Consider the following 11,158-nt stretch of genomic DNA (forward strand, 5'->3'; position numbering starts at 1 on the left):
TCTGGGTGTCTGCCTCTTTAGGGCACTGGAGCATCCCATCTTCTGAGGCTAGGCTGGTCCCAGCAGGTGTTTGTCTGGAGCTTGCTAATGGGGTCAGCCCAGGCCAATTACACACAGATGAAGCCCTTAGGCCTGTGTTTCTCCACTTCATTAGACCAGAGCCCCCCCGCCCTGCTTACACCAAGACCCCCTTCCTGTGAGAGAGCCCCAGTGTTCGGCTTCTATGCTGTATCCGACTGCAGAGAAATGAGAATAACTTCACTTCTGCCTCCAGGGACCTACAGCAGGGTAGAAGGTTGTATCTTGGCTGGAAACCTCCCCTAGGAAACAGGTGTGGGGATTTGCTAGTGTTACATGGCTCCTCCCCTGGGGTCTCAGCACCTAGTAGGTACTCAGGAGCTCAGACAGTCTCCCAGGTGCTGGTTCATCTTTTCCTCAAGGGAAGAAGGCAATCAGGGAAACTGAGGCAGGTCCTGAGGTGCACAAGGAAGCCTCCCAACAAAGCCCAGGTTGCTTACAGCTGCCAGGGCAAGACCTGAGCCTTGGATGCCAGTCAGGATGGGGCTCAGAGGTAGGTGGGAGGGAGGAAGTCTGGAACCCACCCCAGCTGCCTCCTCTGCCCAGATTCCCTCCAGTCTTTCTCCCCCCACCCCTGCTGCGGGGCTGGGGTGAGACAATGGACTTCCACTTATGTGGTCCTGGGAAGCCAGTGCTGGCAGGACACCTCCACAGGCACCCAAGAGCCGGGCAGGGCCCCAGCTAGTCTCCTGGGCTTGTCCCAAGCCCCCCTGCCTGCTCCCAGTGATGAGGGGGGAATCCCCTTGCTGCTCCCAATCTAGATGAGATTCACCCTTACATGGTGGTGCCCGGGGCAGTGGCTGCAGGGCGAGGGCAACATCCCAGGGCCAGAGGCTGTGCCATTCCTTGCGGCTCCTTATGGCCGCGGCACCGGCTGCCCAGGTGTGCCGGGTTAAGGCCCCCGCCTCCGGCCTATCGTCCCCCGCCCCTGTCCGGGGCCCAGCTGGGTGTCGCGCCCGGCTCCCCAGGATGGAGCCCTCCTGGGAGCTTTTCCTCGACGGCTCCCCTCCGGACTTCTCCGTCCTGCAGCAGCTGCTCTGCCTGGAGCCGGAGCCCTGGAGCCTGGCTCCCGCCCCCCCCCCCGGCCCCGCCCAGCTCGGCGGGGGGACCCAGGTCAGGCCTAGCAGGCGGCATGGCGGGGTCCAGATCAGCGCGAGGGAGGGGGACTCAACCCAGATCAGCCCCGTGCTCCTGTTCCCGGGGTTGAGGGAGGTCAATCCGGACCAGCCCCGTGCTCCTGTTCCCGGCGGGAGGGGGGTGTTCAATCTCGATCAGACCCGTGCTCCTGTTCCCGGGGGACGGGGAGGGAGGGGTGTCAGTCAGGATCAGGCCCCGACGCTGCTCCGAGCAGGGAGGAATCCGGCCCCTGCGCCACCCTGGCCCGCCCAAGGGGCGCGGGTCAGATCCGGATCCCCGCGAGCCTCTGCCGCCGCTGTCATCGGCCGGGGCGGGGGTGCGGTGGGTGGGTGGCTCCCCTGAGGGGCCCGTGACGCGTGTCGTCTCCCCGCAGGCGCCCGCCGCCGCCGCCGCCCATCGCCGCGGCCTCGGGCCCGGCGGCCCCCGACGGCGGCGCGCTGCGCTTCCTGCGGGAGTCGGCCCGGCGCCTGCCCCCCGCGCCCGGCCCGTGCCAGCCCCCGCCCGGGCCGGCGGCGGGATCGGGGCCGTCGGGGCGCAGCGCCGAGCACCGCCCGGTCCGCGGCGCCATGGAGGCGCTGCGCCTCATCAGCCTGCAGTGCCGCCGCCTGGGCGCCGAGCCGGGCCCCGGGCCCGCGGCCGGCCGGCGCGTCCCCCGCAAGCAGCCCCGACCGCGGCGCGGCGCTGACCCCCGCGACCCCTCGTTCTGCGGGGTGACGCTCCGCATGCGGCTCCGCCTGGGCCCCGCCGGCCCCGCGCTCCTCATCCGCCCGCGGTTCAGCAGGTACTGCCCGCCTGGCCGCGCCTGTCTCCGGCCCCTGACACACCTGCCTCCCTCCCCTCACACCCCTCCACCTGCCTCTCCATTCCCTAGGCCTCGTCTGGCTGTTACCTCAGGCCCCTTCACACGTTCGCCTGCCCATCCCCTTACACTTGCCTGTCTGACCGTTCCCTTAAGCATTTGTCTGCCTGTCTGTCTCAGACCCTCCACCCCCTTGACAGTGGAGCAAGAATTCAGTCGGTCCATTCCCTCACACCCTTGTCTGCCTGCCCAGCCATTGCCTTGGGCATCTGTTACCTCAGACCCCTTACATACCTGTCCGTCTGCCTGCCCATTCTCTTAAGCATTTTTTTTCTCCTCTCTCTGCACCCCTTTTGTTAGTGGAGCAGGGATCCATTCAGTCCATTCCCTTACACATCTGTCTGTCTGCCCAACCCCTCACACCTGGGTGTCTGCCTGTCCATCCCTTTATGTACCTGTTTGTCTGTGTGTCTCTCTCTCCCTCCCCCCACCCTGGTCACAGAGTAGGGATCCAACTAGGGTCCAGGTACTGGTGGGAGCAGACAGGGCTCCTTGTGCAAGACTGCTTCTCCTTTACCCTGTGTGTGAGTGTGTGTCCATCCATCCATCCCTCCCTTGGCTGAGTTCTCCCTCCACCTCCTGCACCCACTGTGCTTGGACTGGGCTGAGGGGTGGGTCTTTGGGGGCTTGCACCTTGCACTGGTCCCTGGTGGCACCTTGGAGGGCAGACTGGCTCAGAGTGCAGCCCAAGTGCCTTGTGGGGCTTTGGGGGGCAGTGAAGGAGCCCAGCAGTAGCCTGAGAGCAGGAGTTTGCCTTGCTGGAGTGCCTCCCAGAAGAGCTCTTGCACTTGGCTTCCTGCAGGCAGGGCATGGAGGCTTTCCCCTGGGTGTCGTGGCAGCTGGCAGCCAATTTGCCCTCACCAGGCTCAGCCTGGAACTGAGGAACCACTTGTTCTTTGAAGGCAAAGGGCATTTATTTATTTATTTGTTGATGGGTTTCTCAGCCACCTTCCCCAGCATAGGCTCAGGGAAGCTCCTAGGACAAGTACAGAACAATGCACAGACCAGGAGAGCAGAGAAGGGGAGAAAACAGCTGGAAAGCTCCCTGCCAGGGAATGCCACAGTGGACCTGACACTGGCAAAGGGAACTGGAGGGACCAGGCACAGCTGTGGCTGGCCAGAGACTGACAGAAGAATGGCAGGAGGAATGCCAGACTCCAGGCCTGAAACCAGACCTCCAGGGACTGGGAATCCACGGGGCAGCACCTGCTGGCTGCCACTTACCTGGCTTCTTCCCCTGGAGGGACCAGCGCCTAAGCATGGTGCACTACGGACCCAACCTGCTTCTGCTGTGCCATGCCTATATGGCCCCTTGACCTGTGGTCAGGTCTGGGAGCATGTGCATGTGTGGTTGGGAGGAAGCAGGGAGGTAGGGAAGCTTCCTCTCAATTGCTGATGACTTGTTTTCTCTGCTTGGGAGGCCTGTTTTAAAGCCATGTTTGGCTGCAGGTATTTTGTCACTGCCTTGGGTTTGAAGCAATGCCTGATGCCAGTGAGACTTACTCGATCTTCTCTGTTCCCAGCCCAGCGCGTTGGAGGAAAAGAGGCCACCGAGCTAATCTCATTAAGCAGCTCTGCCTATCAAGGGAACTCAGCTCTGAGGATGAGCCGGACTCCCTGTCAGCACAGAGTAGGTTGCATTTCAGGGCATCTGTCACGGGGAGAGTGGGCCAGTATCTGGGTGAAACAGTCCTGTCCCCCACCCCACAATCCTACATGAGGTCTGTATCCCCTGCCAGTCCCCTCCCAGCCTTCAGACATGACCCATGTGGCCTGTCAGTGAGCTGGAGCACAAGTTCTCAATCGGAGAGACACAGGATCATTTTAAGGGTGCCACACAGTACTAGCACTGTTAGGGATGCAAACCTTGCACCACCTTCCCCAGATAAGCCCAGCAATTTCCAGGAGGAATCCACAGGCCCTGCTGGTGCCTGTCCAAGTGCTTTGCTGCTCTGTGAATGGCTCTAGGTAGGATTTTTCCATAGTTAGGAAGCAGGTGAAGTTGTTTTTTTTGTTTTGTTTTGTTTTGTTTTTTTAAAACTAGGGTGCTGCTGCCTTCAGGGAAGTCACAAATAAGAGTCTGGAGGCTGAAAGGGGTGAGACCCCCAGGCTTGATGCTAGGTGGGTAGCCCCATGCTGTGGTGCCCTCCTTCATTTCAGAGAGGCAGCTGACCTGGGGGGAATGGAATGGGGCAAAGTTGCAGCTGCCTCTTTGCTACCACCCTGCGTTGTTTTGCTCTGTGTCTGGGAGCACAAATGACACAAAGGCAGGGCAGGGGCACCTGAGGGACTAACTGTTGCAGAGGCATTCATTACTGTTAATCCACAGCAGTAGTTCTCAACCTTGGTAGACTCCGGGCTCCTCTTGAAAAATCCCTGCTCTTATTTTACACTGTTTTTGACTCCAGAAAATCCTAGAGCAATTTTTCTGTTGCAAAGAACTCAGGTAGACCCTGACAGGTCAGACAGGTTTTAACATAATGGAGTCTTTGAAATCTCTGGGCTCCCCTGTGGAATCTGGTTTGCACACTTCACCATGCTACCATGGCATGCTCCTCCACCTCCCACAGCACCCTTGAAAAGATCTCAAGGCAACCAAAGGCACTGCCCTACCGGGACCGGGAATCACTGGTCTATTAGGTACCACTTCTTCAGGCTCACCCAGCGAACAACCTCGAAAGCAAACTGTTGCCTTCCCTTGTGAGGATAGAACGCGGGTTGGAAGTGAGGTATCCATCGTTACCAAGGAGGGCAATTGGCTACTGGGACAGCTGCGGCCAGAAGCCAAGTCCTCACTTTTTCATTCTTCCAGGCCTGGACTGGAGGCTTTTTCTGGAAGAGGCCTTTAGCCAGAGACAGGTGATGGGGCTCTGTGCCAGGGGACCAGGTGGGAGGTTGGTCTGGGGAGATGGCAGCACCTGGTCTGGCTGGATTGCTACAGCACAGCCACAGGGCAGCCTGGGTTCAGCACTTCCTCTCTTCCTTCAGGGGGCAAGTGCTGTGCTTCCTGCAAGACGCAGAAGACACCTCTGTGGAGAATTGCAGAGGATGGGACCCCGCTTTGTAATGCTTGTGGCATCAGGTACCTGGGGGGACAGTGAGTCACCCCAACCTCTGATTGTGTGGGAGGAGGACAGGGGTCTTAATCCAGATTAAGGTACTAATTTAAGTGACTAGGCTTTGAGGGCCCAGTGCCCTGTGGCTTCCGTGGACACAGCGCTGGTGTCCCAGGGCTGCAGGGTACCACAGGCTCATCCCATCCAGCACTGGGACAGGAAACCATTTACCATGGACAGATCTAGGATTTTGAAAAGGGGAGTGAAGATGGGTGGCACATCTAACAACACAGCCCACAAGGCTTAGTCCTTGGACAGGTGCTGTTCAATGTCTTCATCAGTGACTTGGATGGGGGTGTGGAAAGCACTCTGTCCAAATTCACAGATGATACCAAATTATGGGGTAAAGTTAACACGCCAGAGGGTAGGGAACAAATCTAGGTGGATCTGGATATGTTGGGAAAGTAGGCAGAACAGAATAGGATGCAGTTCAATAAGGACAAATGCAAGGTGCTGCACCTAGGGAGAAGGAATAACCAGCATGTTTACAGGCTGGGGGAAGACCTTCTCAGCAGCACAGCAGCAGAAAATCACTGTTGACTCCAAGATGAACATGAGTTGTCAGTGTGACAAAGTGATAAGTGAAGCTAACTGCACTTTATCATGCATTAGCAGGTGCATGACAAACAGGTCCAAGGAGGTGATACTTCCCCCTGTATGAGACATTGGTCAGGCTGCAGTTGAAGTACTGCATCCAGTTTTGGGTGCCACACTTCAAGAGGGATGTGGGCAACCTCAAGAGGGTCCAGAGGAGGGCCACTCATATGGTTATAGGCCTGCAGGCAAAGCCCTATGAGGAGAGATTGAGGGCCCTGGATCTCTTCAGCCTCCACAAGAGAAGGTTGAGAGATGATCTTGTGGTCTCCTACAAATTCATCAAGGGGGTGTAGGAGATGCTCTGTTTACCAGAGCACCTCTTTGAGTAGCTAGGAACAATGGCCACAAACTGATGGAGAGCAGATTTAACTTAGACATCAAAAAGAACTTCTTCATGGTAAGGGTTGCCAAAATCTGGAGTCGGCTTCTTACCTTAGGCATCTTTAAGAGGAGACTGGACATGCATTTGGCTGGGGTCATCTGACCCCAGCACTCTTTCCTGCCCAGGGCAGGGGGTTGGACTCCATGACCAGCTAAGGTCTCTTCCAACCCAAACATCTATGAATCTATGAACATGCACACTTTTCTCCAGTTAAAGCAAAACCAGATGCTTCACTAATATGTTAGGGTGGTTGGCACTGTATAATTCAGTTTAGGATCCAGCTACTGGAACATGCACTAATTAGCTAGAATATCTGTAAAGTTTTCAAAAAACAAAACTAGGTAAAATGTAATCAGCGGATATTGTCTCATTAGTCCTGGAGTTATTATAGTTACATGAATGTCTCTTATTCAGATTCATAAAACAAAAACTAGCCTTCTTGTGCGTCTTGACAGTACCTCCAATACTTTGCATCAATACTGCCAATACATCATTTCCGTGCTTGGGTATTTGACTGGTCAAATATTGATCAAACATTGTAAAAAATTGTCAATAGGTCCCAATAATGCACAGAAAAAGCACACATTTTCCATTAAGAAATGTGTCAAAAACAATAAAATAACATATTTCTGTCAAGAAAACTACAAAAAGTGGGGTTTTTTTTGAAAAATTGCCATCTTTCACTAGTCAAAAATATGCAGTCAATTAACTGGTCAATTGACAATATTTGACTGGTCAATTGAATAGCTTGCCATCCCTAGTCATTTCTACACCTGAGGTAATAGGACCACACCCAAGTTAAAATGTTTAGCTAGAGCTAAAAATGGTCTTCAGGGCTGTGAAATAGAGGTATGACCAGAAAGGCTCGCAGACAGGAACATTGCAAAAGAAAGAGTAGTTTGAACAGCAGAAAATCAAGGCCACAAAAAGGAGAGTGGATTGTTCACACCTGTGGAGTAGAGAGAGATTAGCAGGAACCAGGGAGATGACAATGAGCCATGAAGTCAGATGACTCCTTCAGATTCCATGATAAGCCATGTGAATCCCTCAGCCCCAGACTGATGCAGTGCATGAGCATTTGCTTCTACAGGTCTTTAGGAGAGCTCAGACCAGGGCTGTCACACATTTGCCTGGCAAGCTCTTGCCCTGGCTCTGGCCACTGTAGCTTCCCACTATGGCAGCACAGACCTCACTAGCAAATCTTGTGGAGACAGCTGCAGCCAAGACGTGCTAGGTTTCTGGGGGCATTAGTGAAAGGAGTCCAAGTGCTCACAGCAAGCTCATTGTTTCAGACTCCTACCTGCCACTTCCAAGAGTTGCAGGAGGTGTTTGTTAAACATAAATAATATCCTCCCTGCTGAGAGCAGTTTGCAGCACAGTTTTATAGACCCTTGAATTTCAGGGTTGAGAGATGCTGAAACCAGCTCTTGAGGTGCAAAAAAAATAGCGATGTGCATACACGTGTAGATGGTGCCAACCAAGAAGATCATAGGTGTCTATGACAAATGCCAGGTGCAGCCTGTGGGCACCTGAGAAGCTGGGCTGCAGCCTTCCAGCCCCCATGCATTAGACACACCCAGATCTGGGATGGCTCAGGGAGGGATGAGTCTGCTTTGAAGAGAGTGGACGCCTGGGGACCTTTTCCAGCCCCATTTTGCTTCAATTCTAAGTGATGTCCCCCTGCCCGGCAGCAAAGTTTTTATGCCTCACTGGTCTGGAAACCAGTGTTTGTTTTGTCTTTGTGAAATTTTCCTTTTCTGAATGGATTTCATGGCTGTGGGTCCATGTTTCAGTGCTGGTGGTGGTTGAGCTCTGCATAAGCCTGGCAGGCTCATCTTAGAGGCTCATTTCCAGAGATTTTTTCCCTTCTTCTGTCTTTTTCTTGTCTTGCCTCCACCCTTTCCCCAAAATGGCAACATGGCAGTTTCCCCACAGGTACAAGAAGTACCGGATCCGGTGTTTCCACTGCTGGAACATCCCGAGGAAAAACAGAAAGTTACGCTCGTGGTGCCCTAAGTGCGGAGAAAGGCTCCATCTGGCAGTGGCTATGCCGAGCAGCAGGAAAAGGTGATGTCCTCCTTTTTCTTTTTCTTCTGAAATTGTGCTGAGGCTGAGGAAGTCCAACAGCCTTGTTGTCAAGGGCTTTCTCCCTCCTCCCTGTGCTGCCGAAGCCATGGGCCTGACCTGGGGGTCATAGTTATGAATTAAGCCTCCATTCTCAGCAACAGCAAAGCGGCTGTGGTCAAATGTGCTGGGCAGTGTCCCTGGATAATGCTCAGGTGCCGCAGTTCTACTGGAGCCAGTGGCCTGATGCACACAAGTTTGCCTAGAGATGGGTTTTTTTCCCCTGGAAAACACCACTTTCCCCCATGCATCCACCCCCTGCTGGAACTCCCACTCTGTGATTTGGTTACAAGAGGTGGCATTGCTGTAGAAATCTTCCCAGGTTGTCATTCTCTGGCCCACTACAGAGAGCCCTGGACATGGGAGATGTGGGCTCTGCCACCACTTGCTGTGTGACCTTGGGCATGTCACTACTTGCTGTGCCTCAGTTTTGCCCTCTGCCCCCCACTCCTCTTCTATTTACATGGTGAACACTGTGGGCTGGGGATGCTCTTTGGCCGTGGGCTTGTACAACTCCTGCTGCCCAGTCTTTCCCAAAGTCTCTCAGGGCTTATGTGGTGCATGTAGATAAGGGGTAAGGACCCCTGGCTCTTTCTGTAAAGGAGGCGCCCACTGCCTGACCCCTCTTTTACAGGCTGTCAGCTTCAAGAAGGCCTGTTCTGTTCTGTCTTCCAGAAAAGACGATGATGACATCCTGACAGCTCCCATTAAGGTCCTCTATTGTTAACTGTGTGGGGGCAGTTCGATGAAGGGTTTGGCCACCTTGGCAGGCCCAGGGCTTCATTCCCAGGACTGGGCATGGCTACAAAGCAGGCACCAGCTCCATTCACCTGCCCTCCTGAGCCTACTCTGGCCGCTCAGTACCGAGAGCACAACTCTGGCTTGCATGGGCTGCCCAGATGGTGGGGGTTGATGGCAACCCCTGGGTCTTCCAGGGCTGACAGCACTGCAAAGGTAGATCCTGAGATCATCCTTAGAGCAACAGTAGAATGTGAGGCGGTGGGGAGGGGAGATGTTTCAGCCTGGTCACTTTGCAGCCAAGCAGCAATCTGCATCTCCTCTGCCCTGATAGTTCTGGAACTCCCTGCCAGCCAGCTATTTCTGGAGCCCCTTGGTCCAGCGTGAAGACCCAGAGAGAGAAGAACCAGCTGCCGAAGCACTTGGGAAAGAGAAAGAATAAGATTTCTTTATTAAACTGTGACCCTGGTTTGTTGCTGTCTCAAGAGCGGCCACCCTGGCTGCTGGCCTGAGGCAAATGCTGCCAGTGTTCAACAAACTCTTGCAACTATGGACCAAAACCAACTTTTCCTCAAGGGTTTGTGCAGTTTTTTAAGTGACATCTGTTGCCCCCACAGTGGAGACCTTCCCCATGTGACGTGTGGGTGTCTCCCAGACTCGGAAGAGTACTTTTTCTCCAGCATGGACCAAAATGTGCTTTCTAGTTGCTTGTTTAAACAGGAAGCCGGTGAGGTGGGGAGCGGTCCCATGGAGCTGCCTTCATGTCCTGGCCACATTGGGGACCCTTTCTGAGCCTCCAGAGCCTAGGTTGAGGCCCATTCACATGTCACATGTGGTGCATGCCTATGCTCTGCATGCTTGTGTATCAGTGGAACTACGTATTTTTGCAGCAGAGCACCAGAATGTGGTGTCCAGGAGCGAGGCCTGTTCAGAGCGGTGATGTGTTTTCCTTTTGGGTGCACAAGTTTTTGCACGGTGGTGAAGGGGGTGGGGAGAGGGAGGAGTTTGGGGCAGGGGGACTTCTGGAGGTTTTGCAGCAGCAAGTTATGCTGTGAGCTGCAGTTACACTTTGCAATAAAACTTCCTGGTTGTTGCTGGAGGGATCCAGCCCTGGGGTCTCTCTCTTGAGGGCTGGTGCTGGGGTGGGGTGAGAAGCCAGGGCTCCACACCAGCTGGAAGGGACCACAGGAGCTCATACCTGGTCTGGTTCCCTGCTTGGGGGCAAAACCATGACCCAGAACTGCTGTAGAGGGGCCTGGGCTGGATGCGCCTGGTGTGTGTCCCGTGATTCAGAGCCAGGCCACAGGGTGGTGCTGCCACCTTTGCCAGCTGGAGGCTCCAAACCATGTCTGGAAGCTGCAGGAAGATTTCTGCCCCACCCAGAGCAGAGCTCAAGGCCCTTCCTTTGCAGGAATTCCTGTTTTCAGCTGAAGCCTGGTGACCAAGGACATAGAGCACACGCCTGACCACGCCTAGACCAGGCGCCAGCTGCTCATGCAGGGCCCAACACGCTCTAAGTCTATGGCCTGAGCTCTGGAGGAGCGCCTGGCACGGGATGGGGGGAAAGGCACTTGGTGAAGCCCTGTGTCAGCATGTTCAGAGCTGCTGTCTGCACATGGCAGGGACTTGGGCACACGCGTGGCTTTGCTCATGTGATAACCATGGGCTTTTCAGGGGCCATGGGCCGCAGCAGCAGGGGCAAGAGTCAGCTCTGGGGCTGAGCGAATGCAGCTCTACATGCACCTGGGGGTGGGAGGCTGGTGCCTGGCTGGGCCTGGATCTCCCCAACCTTCTTGGGAGCTCAGTGCAGGGAGTTAAGGTCAAAGTCAAGGGGCAGGGGAAGGGGAAGGGGAAGGAGGTAGCAGAGTCCTAGCTCAGCTCAGCAAGAGCTAGCTCAGGGTGGCACCAGACAGGACAGGGAGGAAGGAAGGGAGTGGCTCTCAGAGATGGGGGCGGGGAGTACTGGGTGCATATGGGGAGAGAGACAAGTACTGAGGATACACTAAGCCTGGGCAGGGAAAAGGAAGGGCACTGCCAGCTCCCCAAACCGGGGACTGAGCAGGCAGAAAGAAGATTTGAGTATGGAGGGGGGTCAGGACCACCCCACTACATGGCAGCAGCCCAGGA

The 11,158-nt window shown here is 55.2% G+C and overlaps 1 protein-coding gene across 1 annotated transcript; it reads left to right on the forward strand.

Moving 5' to 3' along the window:
* The first annotated feature begins 1,047 nt into the window (after nt 1-1,047).
* ZGLP1 (zinc finger GATA like protein 1) lies at nt 1,048-8,283 on the forward strand. Its single transcript, XM_090061582.1, has 6 exons — nt 1,048-1,191; nt 1,430-1,536; nt 1,589-1,996; nt 3,598-3,704; nt 5,063-5,156; nt 8,105-8,283. The coding sequence occupies exons 1-6, from the start codon at nt 1,048-1,050 to the stop codon at nt 8,238-8,240; spliced, it is 996 nt and encodes a 331-aa protein (XP_089917708.1). The 3' UTR covers nt 8,241-8,283.
* The last annotated feature ends 2,875 nt before the right edge of the window (nt 8,284-11,158 follow it).

Source organism: Crocodylus siamensis, chromosome 8, assembly GCF_052110815.1.
Source record: "Crocodylus siamensis isolate JL-2025a chromosome 8, ASM5211081v1, whole genome shotgun sequence".
NCBI lineage: Eukaryota > Metazoa > Chordata > Crocodylia > Crocodylidae > Crocodylus > Crocodylus siamensis.